We start from the raw sequence: 16,861 nt of genomic DNA, 5'->3' as shown, positions 1-16,861 counted from the left end.
CAAAAACAAATTTATAGATTGCAACTCCTCCAATGGTTTACGAGGTTGTTTCACAAAATGTGAAGTTGTTGCGGCCTTCGATTCATCATATCATGCCTTCACCACCTTTACCAAGTGATGTGAAACAGAAGATCTCGGATTCCCTGAAAGAGGGATGAGAGTAAAATTGGAATGAAACCTTATTCTTTCTTCATATCATGCTCTTCATAGGAATTCATCAAATTACTACGAGTAGAACTAGTAGTACTTACTTGCCCGGGCAGAAGTTATATACTCCAACCCCCCATGATTGGCCAACCCCACCAACCAATCAAACCCCCCAATTAGAATACACCCATACCGGAAAACCGGCGCAACCAAGCCGCCGACGAAACATTTCGGAATAGAATCAACCCATCACGCCCATTAGTATCAGCGCAATCCCCAAGCCTCGTCCCCCAATAAATACGCTCTCAACGCAGCTCGGTCTAGCCAAAATACCCCTGTGGCGCCAGACTTCCTCCAAATCAGCCCGCCAACACCCAGCAGCGATGATGCCCTTCCGCTCGATCATCGGTCCCTCGACCGGTCTCTTCCGCCAATTCCTCCGCAAGCCCCTAGCCGGCGGATTCCTTTCGCGGTCCTTCTCGCAGTTAACGAGCCTGTCTCTTACCAATGGTCTTCAGAGTTTGCGGTCCGCGAAGGAACAGGCTGGCAGTGTTAGTGTCGCGTCAACAGTTAGACAGCTGGATCAGGTGCGGGGGATGAAGACCCGCTCGTCGGTGAAGCGGTTGTGTGATGGTTGCAAGGTATGAAATATTTGGGATCCTAGCTTTTGGTGCTATATTTGAAGGATTGGGGTGGAGGTACGATTTTATATGATGAAGGTGCTAATGTTGGATTAATAGCCCGTTCGGAGAAAGAACAGGGTTTACATTATTTGGTGAGCTTCTTCCCTTGGCTGAGTTGGATGGTATTGCATATGCTAACAAGGATCTAGCTCGAAAAACCCTAAGCACAAGCAGCGTCAAGGGAAATAAACGCAGACCCGGCGAGGAGAAAAACAACTATTTCAACCCACTGCATTCATGTTTGATGGATATCGGAAGCGGAAAGCGAGGCTTTTAACTACCCAACTACATGATGTGACGGCCCTTGCTTGATACCGGAGGCAGACATACCTTTTGTGCATATACTGGATATACGGGTTCTCTTTGAGACAAGGACTTTGCGCATTGCAATTTTGAATGGGATATGGGCGCTTATATTGTTTGTTTGTATATTAGGGCTAAGAAATTATTTTCTCATTTTCCTTCCAGTTTCATCCTAAAAAGCCTCGACAGGCTGAAGCTTTCATATTACTTAAAACCACCGGGGGCGTATTGTCCAATTCTCATGCACTTGCTAGGGCCCTTCAGCCGGTGGTAGCATTATATGCGTAAGAGATAACATTAAAAGCAAAATATATCATTCGTCATGCATTCTTTTTATGATTGCAGAGGCTCGCCCATGCCGCCAAAGGTGACACTCTTGATGGTGAGGAACTCATCAATGCCGTACTTGCTGCCCTCACGGCCGAATCCGCTTTGCTTAACACCACCGAACCTAAAAGAGATTAGCCATGGGTATCTTCCAAAAGAGCTTAAAAATACATACGGAGAAGCGACATCGCTGATGATGCCCGTGTTCACACCGACCATACCAACCTCCAAGGCTTCCGCAACCCGAAAGATGCGCTTGACATTGCCGCTGAAGAAGTAACCTGCCAATCCAACTTCTGCGCGGTTTGCCAAATCGACAACTTCCTTCTCAGTCTCGAATGGAAACAGTCCGGCCACAGGGCCGAAGGTCTCCTCGGAGGCAACCAGCATGTCTTTGCTCATTTCGGTCAAAACAGTCATGTCGTAGAAATTAGGGCCCAATTCCGACAATTTACGGCCCCCAGCTGCTACCTTGGCACCTTTCGATGCAGCATCGCGAACATGCTCGTCAATCTTCTCAATGGCGCGACCATGGATAACAGGGCCATGAGTAACACCTTCCTCAAAACCTGCCCCGACCTTGAAGCCCTTCACCTTTTCAACGAAGCGCTTCGAAAATTCATCATAGATACCTCTCTGCACATAGATTCGGTTGGCACAGACACAGGTCTGGCCTGAGCTGCGAAACTTAGAGGCGACAGCTCCAGCAACAGCAGCATCGAGATCTTCCACATCATCAAAGACTATGAAAGGAGCGTTTCCACCCAGCTCCCAAGATACCTTCTTAATGGTGGAAGAAGACTGCTTCATCAATAGCTTACCCACGTTGGTCGAACCAGTGAAGGACACCTTGCGAACTTCCGGGTGGGTCGTCAAGGTTTCGCCCACCTCTGGTGTATTCTTCAAGGAAGTCACAATGTTCACAACACCCTTGGGGATACCGGCACGGTGTGCCAATTCTGCCACTGCATTGGCAGTGAACGGTGTCTCTCCTGGGGTCTTAACCACCACAGTGCACCCTGCTGCCAAAGCTGGTCCAACCTTCCTAGTAATCATTGCTGCAGGAAAGTTCCACGGGGTAATTAAGCTACAGACACCCACAGGCTGTTTGACAGTCATGACCCTATTACCGGAAACTGAGGAAGGAATGGTATCTCCATAGATTCGGGGAGCCTCCTCACTGAACCACTCAAAGAAGCTTGCGGCATAGTTAACCTCGCCCTTCGCATCTGCGAGCGGCTTTCCATTTTCCCAGGTGATCAATGTCGCCAAGTCATCGGCGTTATCCATCATCAGTTGGTACCATCGGCGTAACATCCGAGCACGCTCGCGGGCTAATGTTGTGCGGAATTTAGGGAAAGCCTCTGTGGCGGCCTGAATGGCCTTCTCGGTGTCGGCAGCGTTGAACTCCGGGCATGTTCCGATGAGCTTTCCTGAGGCAGGGTCTGAAAGAAACGTAATGATTAGAGCCCAATCCCCGGTAGGACTGACACCCCTCTTCCCCAAGAATCTTACCGTGGACTTCAAATGTTTGGCCCGATTGGGCTCCTACCCACTTTCCATTGACATAGGCCTTCTCGATAAAGAGAGACTGGTCTTTCAGCTACTCAGCCACCATTGTTAGTCAATTGCGCAAATACTCCCAACCAATTACCGAAGAATCTCTTACCGGTGGTACAGTATGGCCCATACTGTATAGTCTCTTAGCATAAACTTGAGGTGGGATTGTAAAAGGATACCGGGTTCTTGATCTGAGCAATTGCCGTGATACTGGACGAAGCAACCTTTCCATGATCTGAACTGAATACGCTCGTATCTAATTATTAATCCAATATGTGGGGATTGAAGAGAAAGCCGACTTCCGTATTCCAGTTTCGGCTCACCTTCTAGTGCAGCGAAGCTTTTGGGATGTGATCAAGCACGGAACTCCTCGGATTTTGTGTACTGAGTTGGGTAGATAGAAAGTATGGTAAGAGAGAAAAGGGCCTTTGCTTCGGATTTATATCCTGGAAACGTAAGGACGATCCATAGCGTGGAGACTAATGATTGTTGATAATGCCTCCGAGCTGCTCCCTGTAATGCCGTCCAGCGGGGAAGCTCCGCATCACGTGGGCCAACGTCATTTCCCTGCTTTTGCGACCAGAGTTCCCGTCAATAGGATATGCTTGATTGCTCTAGAGATTATACGGATGATTCTGTGTGTTTATTCAAAATATCGTTCTATTTTCTCTACTTGAACGCTCCTAAGAAGGCGGAAATGTCCTGGCCATCATATAGATGCTCGATAGACTCTCAAATTACCAATACATATCAGTAAACCCATATCGGTATGTCGATCTAGACTTCGGCAACTTCAGCCAATTATATATTACCCTCAGAGCAGCTCCGGCACTATTATCCAATAGTAACCTGAATGGTTTTGCAGCGATACAGAGCCATACTATGAATTTTACCTTATCATCTTATCATGAAGCCAAAATAACAGGTAATTAGTGTAAAATAAAGAACGTGAACGATGTTTCTGACCATAACTCAGCATTGTATATAGTTGAATTAGCATCTTAGACACTAGTTGCTACTTCCTCTGAAGGGCGCTGATTGGCAAGGCTACACCTTAGGCATGTATTAACCATCACTATCGTCTGCACCACGGCCGGCAATGGGAGACATGGATTTTGAGTCACTTCTCTTAAGACGGTATCCTGGATGCATGCGTTTCATATGTAAATTGAGATTCCACCGTCGAGCGAATCCATTAATGCGCCGGGGACATGTCGGAATAGGGCATATTAGATCTGTCTTGCGATGTGGACCTTTGCCTTTGGGCATGATCATCTCATTAGGGTTCTCAGTAACAGGGCTAGCGGCTCGGGATCTAGAGGCCCTCTTCACAGAAGCCGTGCGAGATGATGGTCCATTAGTATGAGGTGTCGAAGGAGGAGGCGGCGAAGCTTCAGGATCCCCAGGCTCAGTTTCTGAGTAGGCCCAGGCGCGAGAATCTCCGTCCTGAAGTTGCTGTAAGGCGCCTTCCTTGAACGTTCTAAATTCCATGTCCTCATGGAATAGAGCGGCACATCTTTGTGAAGAGCGCATTACCACAGCTGGCGGAAAGCCGATCATAGAGGCAACTCCTAATACTTCACTCCAGTCTCGGAGACCAAGACGGAAACGACTCGCAGATCTTTTGCGGTCGCTGCCAGTCGATCGGCCCCGTGACTTTGAGGAATACTGCGACCCGGATGGTCGACGCGAACTAGGTCGAGACGATACCGGCCCACTTGATGCATGTCCGCTATAAGAACTTGGACGGCTTGATCCAGCTTGGGCGGATGATCTGCGTGTGCGCTTTCTACCCCTCGATTGACTTCGCTCTGCGGTAGTCCTCAAAGTTCTTCTTTTGCGGGATGAGACGCTAGAAGCAATACTCTCTGTGTCTGTCTGCCATTCACTCGCGGAGCTATCGTCCGCCCCGACTCCACCATTTCGGGCATTGTGAAGAGCCATGAGAAGGTCATCGAACCGGGTGAGTACGTTTCGGGTCAGCGGTCGCAACTGGTGACGTGATCTCTCATCATCTGCTTGGATGACAGGACGTAGGTAAAGATCATTAAAAAGATCGGATTCGTTTTTCAGTTCTCCGTCAGTGGCGGTATCATTTTGTGTTGTGGGTCGAGACATTGCCCACTGCTGGACAGATGAAACTTTTGCGTCCCAACACCTAGCTTGGAATTTTTCTTTTGCGTTCTTTAGCATAATAGCTATGAGCGATTCTTCTAGCTCTGCACTTGGTCGAGGATCCGGCTGCATTCTCAATGTCCAGGCCTCATCTTCCCCTCTGCGGATATACTCGTTTCCGCGAGGCACCTCTGTAGCTGACATGGGCCATGCTGCCCATCGTTTTGGGGGAGCGAATGCTTTAATTTCATCTACTTGTTCACCAGTTTCAGCTGCTCGCCTTGCTAGCTCTCGAGCTCGTACTCGTAGAGCATACGCATTGTACAGATGGGCTGCAAGGTCTCGAGCCCGAATATCTTCTAGAGCTTCAGCATTTCGTCTATCTTCGGCAGTCAACTTTCTCCATTGAGATTCAGTGCCGCGGAACCTATTAGGTCGATATCCAGGTGAGGATGGCGGGCTTTCAATATCACCTTGTGGAATGACGGGTGCTGTTATGCTTTCCGGTACCCTCTGCTGGATATCTTCGGTGGTAGGATTATCCTCTGACCTAGACTCATCTTCATCGCTTCCTCTATAGGTAGAGTCATCGGAATGATCATTCTCAACTACCGGTAAATCATCCATCTGGACATCGTGATCATCAAGACCAAAAGTGGCATCCCCTTGCCATGCCGTATACGGCTGAAGATCTGCGATATCCTGACTGCTAGAGCCACCAAATATAGACCTGTATGGCTGAGCAGATTGAGGGGGCCTGAGCCGTGGAGAGAGGCTGCCGGAGATTGAGGACATGCCTCGGCGGACTGGCCGATCTGATGTTGTGAATTGCCCACAAGCTTGGATATACTGCTGAAAGCGTCGCTAGATATGTAGTGCTAGGGTTCAAAGCAGTCTGGCCCCATCAATCTCCAAGATGACAATACTGGTAAATTTCTTCAGTTTCAATGGTACCATTCCAAACAGTGATCAAACGGTAGGTTTCCGAGCTCACGTAGCTCCACAAGGTATAGATGGTCCAAGCACACTATTTAAATTGAAAAGGCTGGATTCCTGGGGCTATTGTAGTGATAGAGGCACCACTAGAAATATGAATCGGACAAGATGTTTCTGTCACGTGATTATACAGCAGCTGTAAAATTTCCTCTTATTTTGGGTATCTAACGAGTAGGTGAAGAGATGAAGACAAATATATGAAACAGGAGATAGTCTTACAAAGAATTATAGCATATCTATCTATCTACGTAAATTGACTGCTATGAACAAATATTGAATCAGAACGCCATATTGTTGGCTATCACCAAAAAATCCAAACAAGGATATCATTCTCAGAAACGGTCAACTTTTTATGTTACATTATTTCTATGCACCCTTTTCAAGCTTTCTCCGCTTGGAGCGCAGCTTCGCCGCCTCTTCCGACTGCTTCTTGTTCGAGTACATCATCTTCTCCAGCAACTTCCGCTTCTTGCGGCTCATCATCATCTTCTGCCTCTCCAATTCTTCCTCTTCCTGACGCTTCTTAGAAGCCATCTTCTTAGCCTGGGAAGACTTCTTCTTTGACGAATCCTTGCTGGCCGCAGTCGACGAGAAAGGAACACCAGCAGCCTCAGCCTCAAGTTCCTTTTGATGCTGGGTGCGGGCGACTTCCTCTTCGTCCTCCGATTCGGAAGCAGCTTCATCCTCGAATCCACCGAAGTCATCCTCCTCATCTTCGCTTTCATCCTCGTCGTCGTCGGTACCAGCAACATCCATACCTCCATCAACAGAATCATCGTCACCCTCACTTTCGTCATCAACCGAATTTTTGCCCTTGCCCTTGGCGCCCGCCTTCTTCTCGTCGGTGGCTTCATCCATTTCTTCATCAGAGTCTACCTCTTCTTCCTCTTCCTCTTCTTCCTCTTCCTCTTCTTCCTCTTCCTCAGCTGCAATTTCAGCCTCACCTTCCTCTTCTTGTTCAGCCAAGCTAGCGCGAGGGTCATATGCACCCCTCGTAGGCTTGACCCACGGGCTCAAATGAGGAGGAAGGGTGGCACCTGGGGCATACAGGTCAGGGCGAAGAAGCTTTCCTTCATTGATGCAGTCCCAGATCCACTGGGGCTGAATGTATGTTCTGCCGGGAATACGAGTACCGGGCTTGACCTTTTGAACAGCGCCAGCACCATTCTCAGAGGCGGCTGGGACGGTGGGAAGCGAGGACTCGGGCAACGCAGGACGATCGACAATTTGGTGAGTGATGCGAGTATCCGTTTCATCATGTGTGAAAGCTCCATCACCAAGAACAGCGTCCCAGCCGATCCGCTTGCTACCAAAGGCACGCAGAATAAACTCTAGCGGAGCCTTAGGAGCCTCTCGAGAGATATAGAACGTAAACGGGGCAAACAGAGAACCAGCAGTTTCTCCGCTGATATCGGGTTGGAGGAGTGTGTCAGCCTCGGGAGCAGCGGGCTCGAACTTATCAATTGCTTCAGTGGATTCCTCAGTCGCCTCAACGGCTTGATCATCCTTCGTTTGGTCCAGACCGGCAGACTTGATTACCTCGTCAACCTTGGCCTGAACATCCCGAGACACTTCCATATTGGCTGAATTGTTCTTTTGCTTGGTACCTTCGATGGCCTTGGGTGGCTCGCCCACTGAGCGTCCTTCCAGAGTGAATGCCGCTAACTCGGCGCCATTCTCATCACTTCTGGTATCGAATTTAGGTGGGTATCTGATGCCAATGGAGGAATACAGGCGAAAGTTCACAAATCCTAGCAGAGTGGTGTAGAAGTCGACAAAGGTAGCCATAATACGATAATCGACATCTCCGTTGACCCGCTGAACGAATCGATAAGGTACTAGCCACATAATATCCTGTCCTTGAATGGTCGCTTGGTAGTAAATACCCTTGATTGAAAGGAACGATTTGCGCAGGGAGTTAGTGACGATCAGATAGTGCTGGAACTCATGGCAAACTCGTTGGCAGAGGGCGATAGTCTTGGGAGGTACATGTGCAGTAGAGGGAAGGTTGGCGAAGAGGAACAGAAGCGACAGAGCATCGTCCAAATCCCTCAGAGCGTCGATGAAAGTCGGGTAGCGCTCCTTGATAATATGGTCCAGAGAGAGCTTTGGCGCATGGTTCTTCTCCAAGCGAGCTGCGTCGCTCACTTCTCCACGTCCCAGGGACCGAGCAATCTTTTTCGCGAGGGCTTTCTGGTCACGGAATTTGCGAAGGAGAGGCTCATGCAGCAGATATTGAATGTCTTTCGTGTAGTAGAAAGTAGTACTGGCAGTCGAACTTTTGGCAGCCTTCTTCTTATTGCGAGGCTCACGGGGGTAGATGCCTAAATAAGACAACAAGTCACTCGTCAGTATCGATAATCAAGCAATCACGGAGTTACAATGGACATACCTTTAAAGATGCATAGCCGACGGAAGTCAGGCAAGGAAATCTGAAGCTTGCGAACGGCTTGTGTCCTAGTAATATAGTTTTTGGCCTGGCCAGTGGTTCCTGTATTAGAATTATTATCAGTACGTTATTGAGACAAATCAATCTAACAAAATCATACCCTTCTTCTTGATTTTCCCCATTTTGGATGGATTGCGCTGAGAGAGTTATATGGAGGATTAAAGAAGGTTCTTCTGATACCGAAAAATTATGGTCGATTAGTTTTTTTTTTTTTTTTGGAGAAGGCCGGGCGGCAACTTGAAGTTGCCATATATGGTTAGACTGATTTACTATATCAGGAATAGTCGCATATATCCTTTTGTCCGTTCAACAGTTGGCTGAAGATACGCATCAATTGAACAGTTGATAAATATTTTTTGGAAGGGCTATGTTTAGTGTTTGTCCCCCTTTAAGAATAAGGTGAACGACAGTGAGATTATTTTGAGGTTCGATTAAATTTCAATAACACTGATATTTCTCTCCGCTGTATCAGAATTAATATATTGTGCCTTGATTGATGCCTGGCTGATATCTTTTGTTTGCCTTGGAGCACAAATCATATTCTTTATACCTACCTCAAACTCGCTACTAGTTCTTTGTAAAACGACTTGACCTTGCGTCTCTACCTACAACGAGGGCCCGCGAAAACAAATTTTATTCTACCTCTGTAGCTGTAAGACGCGAGAGAGAGCCTTGAATTTTCCATAGCTTATAGGGCTGATAGTTGCTCGTGACCATGTCACCTAATAGACGTGCTATAGATTACTGGAAGACGAAGTAACGATCTATATGAGACATTGATAAAGTGCTGAATCACAAATACTTGTTATACTGTGTTGTTGGCAAGAATTCGGAGTTCAATAACTGAGTTCGGACTCAGAGCTTCCTAAACTAGCTAGTAGTCGGAATGGATTTGCCGGAATAAAGAGTCACAACTTCTCAGCCCTTCAAAGATCAGATTAATTATTCCACTCTCAGTCTATTATTCCTGGCCGAGGATACCTCAGGATATGTATCGGCGGAACGGCAAGCCCACCTCTTGTGAACCCTGCAGATTGTCTAAGGTGCGGTGTGATCATGCTACGCCAATCTGTGGTAGATGTTGTTCCCGACGTATATCGGAGAAGGTGAAGACCCTTGTGCTCGGTCCTTTCTCTAGAAAGATGAATCTAAATGCACACAGTGTTATTATCACCCTGCTCCCATGACTCGTCCGGGGACAAAATATCGTCACTACCGCATAAGAAAACAGTCTGCACCGGACCGCTGTAGGAATGCATCGCCCGAGAGCCAAAGTACGGCATCTCTGCCTAGCCAGCCACAGTCTTTAGAGACTGTACTTGAAGACCCAAACAGGGAGCAACCCGAAGGCGCGGAAAGTCCCAACTTTGGGCCAATCTCTCCGAAAACTTCCCCTGGTACAGACTCTGGTTCAACCGCTCCACCGGAGCCTGGTTCGTCTAGGCTCACATTAGTGAAATGCCACTTTAGGAGTCTGCACACATCGTACTCACAGTATCAGAAGCTCATATTAAACTATCTTGATCGCAGCCGGTCTTTCGTCATCCCCCGGCCATTAATTCTTGACCTATTGTTGACTCTGCCTGATGTTATGAAAGAAGAAGAAACTAATCTTTATGCTCGCCTAACTCAAAACGCGTGCAGGCCAATTCCCATTATCACCGTAAATCTGAGTGTAGAGGAATTTTGTGAGTGGTTTAAAGGTACCAACCTTCGATGGGAGTTTATTGGGGTTGTCTTTGCCCTTGCAGGTCTCGCCTCAATTCATACCGAGACAGAGAAGCCGTTCAGCAAGGAATCATTTGCTGCGGATATGTACGCAGCCAGCAGAGCGTGCATTGAAATTTGCGAAGAAAACAACCAAATGAACGATATGACCATTTGGCTACGGCATACGAATGTCGCGCTAGCATCGAACTTGTTCGGGGATACAAGTAGGTATTACCCACACTCTTAATCCATTAGCCAATCCCTTACAGTTCTGCGACAGGTAATGTTTTATATCGTTGCTTCAGCTCATTAACCACGGAGTTATTTTCTTTGGGTTATCATCGCCAGATATCGTCACAGGCTGGAGTGCCCTTTTTTATGTCAGAAACACGCAAAAGAATCTTTGCTGCTGCTGTCTGTCGGGACATGAACCTATCAACGCTCCTGGAAAGGCCACCGTTCATTGACTGTGACTTCTGTGATATGGCGTTTCCAGTAGATCTGGATGAAGAAGAAATAGTGCTGGTTGGAAGTGAACTCGATGCAGCCTTACGGAAACTGGATGAGAATGGATGGAAAATCTCTACTGAGAGGGAAAAGTTGCTGCGACCAGCAACAGGGTTACGACTGCGCTATCTATTGTCAAATTTTCGAGCGAAGGTGTTGCGGTTATCGCTAGGAAATCGAACAGAATGTATGACCCAGAAGTACTTGTATGTCACTCCCTGCTATTTTTTGAACCGGCATCAATTGACCCATCCAGAGAATTATACCAAGAGTACGAAGACATCTGTACCAAGGTTCCATTGCAATACCGCTATGAGAGTAACTTATGGAACTACATGAGCCCACAATCATGTGTTGTACTGCTGAGCATCCATTTAGATCATCTCCACTGTGGCTTCCAGATCGAACGAATGCTCCAGCAGGAAGGCCAAAATACCATCTCTATGGCCCTTGATACTTCGATGAAACTGCTTTCGGGCATGCTCGACTTAATGAAACAGCAGGAGCGGTTTGTGGAACTCCGGGAGAGATTTGCATGGATTGTATGTCCGTTTGTTTTGAAACAGCGCAGATCTTGAACCACTCCGACTGACACTCTTCTTCCTAGTTTCTTTTTTATGGTCTTCCTGGTGCCGGTACTCTTGCAACGGAACTTCATCAACATATACTCAAAGGGATTCCTTTACCGTCCTCTGTCTCTTGTTCCCGTATCATTCGTGATCTAAGCGTCGCAATATCGTGGATCGAGAACCAGAAATTTACCAGTTGTGCAGATTACCAACTATGCCTTCAAATCAGCAAGGTAATTAGTAGACTGTTAGATGACACCCTGAACCACGGACTAGCCTCCTCCCAAGACACTGCCACCCAGGTGGATACGGTACAGCGGGAGCAGCACACTGCAGGGGTTTTGAACATTGAAGGATCTTTAGACTCTTTGGATAAGTTCCCACCGTTGTCTGAACCAGTTACTAGCGAAGAATTCCTCAGTTGGGTTGACGACCTAGTATGGGATGGGCAAACCAATATAAATATGGGGTTCTAATCACCGTGGTTTTCCCTTTGATATTCTTCGCCCGAACAGTCAGCACTAGGTTGTGGTGTCAATGTGTTACGAAACATATCATAATATTAGTTGATGGAGTTGTAATTTGTAAATAAATGGAATAGAACCTGATCGCTTCTACAACATGTATATCCGATGGTCCGTGCATTGTGGAAAAGGCGGAGTCTTGGCGCGCGATTGATCTAGGAAAGGGACAGCTGGAGCAAATTATTAAGGAATTAGCCCGAACAATTTCCCCAAGTTGATCCCACCGGGCCTGCAGATCCTTCCAATCGGCTATGTACTGTGCTCAGATTATTTATTGATATTGTCATGCCGGTTGATCGCAGGCAAGCGGCGGTGTTCGCGAGTGCCCTCGCCCTACGGCTTCTTCTCTTGGTCCTCTTCCCGTCGCTCCCCGACTTATTGACGGGAAGAGTTGAGGTATCAACACCGGTCAGCAGCTTCAAACGACGTGAGTGACCAAGACACTCAAGGGCTAAATTCCAAGCTATTAACGTAATTGTCTCAGTCCAAGAAGGTCTCTTTCTGTACATGCGGAATGTATCCCCTTATGACGGAGGCGTCTTCCATCAGGTAGGGAGTCTGACCTTAATATCTTGATGATGCGATTCTAATAATCTACGAAGGCGCCGCTTCTTCTCCCTACCTTCGCCTTGCTTCCGAATTCCAGAGAATTTCCCTTACCAACCGCGCTCTTTTACTCGCTGATCGATCTCATAAACGCGAACGCCTTGATCACGATATCCGACTCAGGACAGGCAGTCTCGGGGAGGTTGTTCTCAGCATTGCGCAAACATATTAGATGGGACGGAGTTTCAGTTGCAGCATGGTAATATGTGGTGTTCCCTTATAATGGGTATAATGTCTGACTTTTCAGGTTTCTCTTTAACCCGTTCACCATCGCAACATGCCTTGGCCGTTCAACTGGTGTCTTTACCACCACCGGAATCCTATACGCGCTGTCCAATGCCGTTAGTGGAAATAGCCTCAACGCCATGCTTTCTTTAGGATTCGCATCGTACTTGTCAATTTACCCAGCGCTCTTGTTCATACCCCTCATCCTTCTCTGTTATGACCGACGTGCTCAAGGATCAAAGCCGCCATCCGGAGTCGCCATCTTTGCCGTACAACATCTCGCAATCTTTTTGCTCACCGTGGCTGGTCTACTTGGAGTTTCTTGCCTTATTGTGGGTGACTTTTCTCAGTTCATATCCGCGACATATGGGTTTCAATTGCTCGTTCCCGATTTAACACCTAACGTCGGGCTTTGGTGGTACTTCTTCATCGAAATGTTCGATTCGTTCCGGGAATTCTTCCTTGGCGTTTTCTGGCTTCATCTCGCGGCATACATGGGTGGATTAACTGTGCGGCTGCGGAGGCAACCTCTATTCGTCATCACCTCCCTATTGGGAATCTTCGCAGTCTTCAAACCTTACCCTAGCATCTCGGACGCCTCCCTATACTTCGCCCTCCTGCCGCTTTACAGGCATCTGTTCCCTTGTAAGGATATAAATTTCCAACCAACTGTGATATTGACTAACTGTGCATAGTGATGCGCTATACTTTCTTCGCAGTGTCAGCTATCCTGTATGCTACGCTTTTGGGCCCAGCGTTCTACCACCTATGGATCTATGCCGGCTCCGGAAATGCCAACTTCTTCTATGCCATCACTCTGGTGTGGAGCTTAGGACTGTCGATACTACTGGCGGACACTATATTTGCCGTGCTAAGGGATGAGTGGGAACAAGAAAACCCCGAAATGCGAGGCAAAGAGGCTAGACAAATATAAGATATGATATCGTTATTAGACATAAATGCAACGGCCGCGATCGCATCACTGGGACGCGTATCAATATTTCTGGTACAATCATCGTTGAGCGGGTCGCAACGACCTGGACAGAATCATATAATCTGGCTCCTTCACCATTCCATTCCGCAAGATGCGTGCTGGTGGGGAAAACTCGTCCTCTGTGAACCCAATCTTATAATAAAACCTGACTGCCGCCTCATTCGATCTGAAGACCGTCAACATCACTTTCTCTAGGCCAATGCGTCGCCCGATGTTCGTCAACCGTTTCATCAGCTGCGAACCAAGCCCTTGGCCCTGGGCTGCTGGTGACAGGTGGATCTCGTAACAGTAAACCACCTCTTTCCCATCCTCGTACGTGATCATAAACGAGGTAAACCCTAGGAATTGTCCGATGGGGGATGGCGTATCTCTTGCCGAATGCTCTAAGTCCTTAGCGGTTGATCTCGGACCCTGTCGCAAAATCAAGTATCTCATATCCGGCAGTCGCATCTCCTTTGCCTTTTTCTTCGGGGACCATCCCCAACCAGATTCCTTGTAAGCGTCTGAGGACGTTTGTTCAATCAATTTGAAACAAGCTTCAAAATCCGCAGTCGGGAGAGAATCAGCTGTGTAGATATCGAGCGTGTAATGCAACTCGTTTTCATTTCCGTGCGCCGTATTCTTAGCAGGACTTTTACGATATTGGAGGTCCTCCGGCGGCACATATGAATTAACAAATTCCGCCAGCGATAATTTGTTAGTGCGCTCTACCAACAGCAACCTAGGCTTCTTGTTTTCTAAAGTACGCGTTAGGACGCGTCCGATTCAGTCGACAACGCAATGCGATGTACGTTATTATTACATACCTTTCCCCAGCTTTCTATTTATTTGCTCAATTTGGCGTCTCGCCACACTTCGGCGCGCCGATTTGTTCTTTGTGACTCTGTCTTTAATGGTCGATGACATCGTCGAGTAGCTGTCCCGTGCAATTGTATGGATCTCGAGTTATCAATTGATTAATTAGTGTAAGTTAATTCTGATATTATCTAGGTATGTTGGAGGATAGCGTGGATGTGGGCGGATGGGTTTGATTTGATTGTGGTGCGAGAGAAGTTTTGATTTAATCGATTGATTAAATCTTTCGGTTCCGCGACTTTTTCAACCTCCAATAAAACACTATATATCTTGCGATGCATGCATGCATGAGTTGGCGGCGCTTTTGATATACGAGTCAACTATTTTTATACGTTTACCTTTTCCTCTTTTTCTTTTCATCCTTTGCGGTTAGTGATATAATAGTATTCATATACTTCTTTAAACAAAAGACCCCACTTGGAATTGAAATATTTGCTTGTGGTAGGTACTGGTTCGATCACCATATAAGTCAGACACTGCTCGATAATCAAATAGATGTACAGACATCATCGAGCACGACATATATACAGAAATCTATAACATAAGCCTCAAAACAACAAGTGAAGTCTGTCCGAGCTGATCGGCTTTACTAGTAGTACATTACCTGACGCCCAGCTATACGAAGGCTTCCCTTTGTCTCTCAGATAACTGAATCAATGCTTTCTCTCCATATATCTGAGCTCTGAAACTCTGTCAAAATCTAAGCACCCTCCCTCTGCTTCGCAGCATGTTCCTCCGCGCGCCTCTCAGCTTCCTCGGCGCCCACTTCCCCGAACACATCAATACCCCAACGGAACGGGAAATTATATCTCTGGTTGCGGTCAAGCTTATCCAGGGCCTCGAATTCAGCGTCGGGAATGATGAAGTCTAGAGCAGTTGGCTTTTGTCAGTAGAAAGAAGAAAGAGAAAGATAGAGGGCTGCTACCCTGGAAATTGCTTTCAATTCGCGAGGGAGTGACACTCTTCGGGAGCACCGCAGTACCGCGCTGGACGGCCCAGGAGATCAAGAGAGCTGCGGGGTCTTTGCCCAGCTTCGTGGCAATTTCTTTGACGGCGGGGTCGTCGACGACGCTGTTAAATGGCTAGTTATCAGTGAATTGTGCCTAGAAATTATTCATAGAGGGTCGAGGCTTATACCGTGGGGCATTGTAGATGTTATTGCCCAGAGGGCTATAAGCGACGGAAAGGATATTCTGGAAGTAAGTTAGCATTTTTCCTGGGAGAGATGCCTGAGAACGGGGATGTTCTGACCTTCCCCTTGAGGTACTTGTGTAAGCCAGGCTGTTGGAGATAAGGATGGGCCTCGATTTGATTTACAGCCGGGGGAATCTGAGCCGTCTTGAGAAGATCGTCGATCTTCTCCTGTGTAAAATTGCTAACGCCGATACTTCGGAGCTTGCCTGCTTCCACGAGCTTCTCCAGCGCCGCCCATGTATCGGCGATCGGAACGTCCGCTAGACGAAATCGCTTCGTGACTGGGTCGATAGGCATGAGAGTTTCATTTGTATGTTCGAATGCGACGGGCCAGTGAATCTGATATAGTTAGCGCGAGTTACTGAGATCGGTCGACATATAAGGCAGCACCAACCAGGTATAGATCGAGATAGTCCGTCTGAAGATCTTTCAGCGTCTTGTCGACTGCCTCCTCGACATGTTCGGGGTGATGGTGAGTATTCCATAACTTGCTCGTGATCTGTTCCATAGTCAGCTCTATATTATTATAGATTTCGAACAGATGATGTACAGATTGTTTAAAGGGTTACGGACAAAAAGCTGTTCTCGGGGAACACCCGATTTCTTCCAACCGTTCCCTACTTCGTTCTCGTTTAGGTAACATGCTGCTGCATCGATATGGCGATAGCCGGTACGCAGAGCTGCTTCCACGGCATTTTCGACCTCGTGGGGTTTGGATAGCTAGGTTTGTTAGCAAGACTCCAATGCGGTCTATTTTTATTCTCTTGTGTGCTTTCTCACGTACCCAGGTTCCTAGTCCGATAGCAGGGATGTCGTATCCCGAGTTGAGCTTATAGGTTCTTCCTAGAGACATAGTGTTCGTGACGGAGATTTATATGTTGCGATTATGCGAGAGACAATGTACGGTGATTAAATGCGTAGCAGCTTGGTATCGGTTTGAATGTAGTAATGAGGGACAAGTTAAAATAAATAAATACGTAAATAAATACAATATGTAGAAAATGGGACCGAGTCGGAAAACTGAAGTGATTTATGGATTTACCCCTCTTTGCTTGCTAGTAATAAATTTGTAGTCTATGGCGGATAATTATCCATGA

At 47.3% G+C, this 16,861-nt stretch overlaps 8 protein-coding genes across 8 annotated transcripts; 3 read left to right on the top strand and 5 right to left on the bottom strand.

Moving 5' to 3' along the window:
• The first annotated feature begins 403 nt into the window (after window positions 1–403).
• BDW43DRAFT_258914 (50S ribosomal protein L36) lies at window positions 404–1,297 on the top strand. The gene is made up of 3 exons (XM_032040037.1): window positions 404–788; window positions 888–922; window positions 980–1,297. Exons 1-3 carry the CDS (start codon window positions 531–533, stop codon window positions 1,017–1,019), a joined length of 333 nt encoding a protein of 110 aa, XP_031906540.1. The 5' UTR covers window positions 404–530; the 3' UTR covers window positions 1,020–1,297.
• BDW43DRAFT_258913 (NAD-dependent succinate-semialdehyde dehydrogenase) lies at window positions 1,231–3,504 on the bottom strand. Its single transcript, XM_032040036.1, has 4 exons — window positions 3,130–3,504; window positions 2,976–3,063; window positions 1,636–2,905; window positions 1,231–1,584 (listed from the first exon to the last, which is right to left on the bottom strand). The coding sequence occupies exons 1-4, from the start codon at window positions 3,250–3,252 to the stop codon at window positions 1,467–1,469; spliced, it is 1,599 nt and encodes a 532-aa protein (XP_031906539.1). The 5' UTR covers window positions 3,253–3,504; the 3' UTR covers window positions 1,231–1,466.
• Window positions 3,505–4,044: 540 nt separating this feature from the next.
• Window positions 4,045–6,173, bottom strand: BDW43DRAFT_258912 (uncharacterized protein). The gene has a single exon (XM_032040035.1). It carries the CDS (start codon window positions 5,928–5,930, stop codon window positions 4,086–4,088), a length of 1,845 nt encoding a protein of 614 aa, XP_031906538.1. The 5' UTR covers window positions 5,931–6,173; the 3' UTR covers window positions 4,045–4,085.
• Window positions 6,174–6,352: 179 nt separating this feature from the next.
• On the bottom strand, window positions 6,353–8,755 carry nop7 (mRNA-binding ribosome synthesis protein NOP7). Its single transcript, XM_032040034.1, has 3 exons — window positions 8,681–8,755; window positions 8,524–8,622; window positions 6,353–8,455 (listed from the first exon to the last, which is right to left on the bottom strand). Exons 1-3 carry the CDS (start codon window positions 8,700–8,702, stop codon window positions 6,498–6,500), a joined length of 2,079 nt encoding a protein of 692 aa, XP_031906537.1. The 5' UTR covers window positions 8,703–8,755; the 3' UTR covers window positions 6,353–6,497.
• A 776-nt stretch (window positions 8,756–9,531) lies between these two features.
• BDW43DRAFT_258908 (fungal specific transcription factor domain-containing protein) lies at window positions 9,532–11,869 on the top strand. The gene is made up of 4 exons (XM_032040033.1): window positions 9,532–10,514; window positions 10,571–11,003; window positions 11,054–11,339; window positions 11,405–11,869. Exons 1-4 carry the CDS (start codon window positions 9,764–9,766, stop codon window positions 11,840–11,842), a joined length of 1,908 nt encoding a protein of 635 aa, XP_031906536.1. The 5' UTR covers window positions 9,532–9,763; the 3' UTR covers window positions 11,843–11,869.
• Window positions 11,870–12,093: 224 nt separating this feature from the next.
• On the top strand, window positions 12,094–13,694 carry BDW43DRAFT_10195 (GPI-anchor transamidase subunit GAB1). Its single transcript, XM_032037770.1, has 4 exons — window positions 12,094–12,439; window positions 12,493–12,695; window positions 12,744–13,366; window positions 13,417–13,694. Exons 1-4 carry the CDS (start codon window positions 12,398–12,400, stop codon window positions 13,653–13,655), a joined length of 1,107 nt encoding a protein of 368 aa, XP_031906535.1. The 5' UTR covers window positions 12,094–12,397; the 3' UTR covers window positions 13,656–13,694.
• Window positions 13,695–13,733: 39 nt separating this feature from the next.
• Window positions 13,734–14,621, bottom strand: BDW43DRAFT_305465 (N-terminal L-serine N(alpha)-acetyltransferase NAT4; the record flags this gene model as incomplete). Its single annotated transcript, XM_032045801.1, has 2 exons — window positions 13,734–14,452; window positions 14,522–14,621. The coding sequence occupies 2 exons, from the start codon at window positions 14,619–14,621 to the stop codon at window positions 13,734–13,736; spliced, it is 819 nt and encodes a 272-aa protein (XP_031906534.1).
• Window positions 14,622–15,021: 400 nt separating this feature from the next.
• BDW43DRAFT_258904 (NADP-dependent oxidoreductase domain-containing protein) lies at window positions 15,022–16,730 on the bottom strand. Its single transcript, XM_032040032.1, has 7 exons — window positions 16,549–16,730; window positions 16,338–16,484; window positions 16,159–16,263; window positions 15,822–16,103; window positions 15,708–15,763; window positions 15,496–15,641; window positions 15,022–15,437 (listed from the first exon to the last, which is right to left on the bottom strand). The coding sequence occupies exons 1-7, from the start codon at window positions 16,615–16,617 to the stop codon at window positions 15,271–15,273; spliced, it is 972 nt and encodes a 323-aa protein (XP_031906533.1). The 5' UTR covers window positions 16,618–16,730; the 3' UTR covers window positions 15,022–15,270.
• Between the last annotated feature and the right edge of the window lie 131 nt (window positions 16,731–16,861).

This window comes from Aspergillus alliaceus (genome assembly GCF_009176365.1).
Source record: "Aspergillus alliaceus strain CBS 536.65 unplaced genomic scaffold BDW43scaffold_1, whole genome shotgun sequence".
NCBI classification, from domain to species: Eukaryota; Fungi; Ascomycota; class Eurotiomycetes; order Eurotiales; family Aspergillaceae; genus Aspergillus; species Aspergillus alliaceus.
This window is presented reverse-complemented; position numbering and strand designations above follow the sequence as displayed.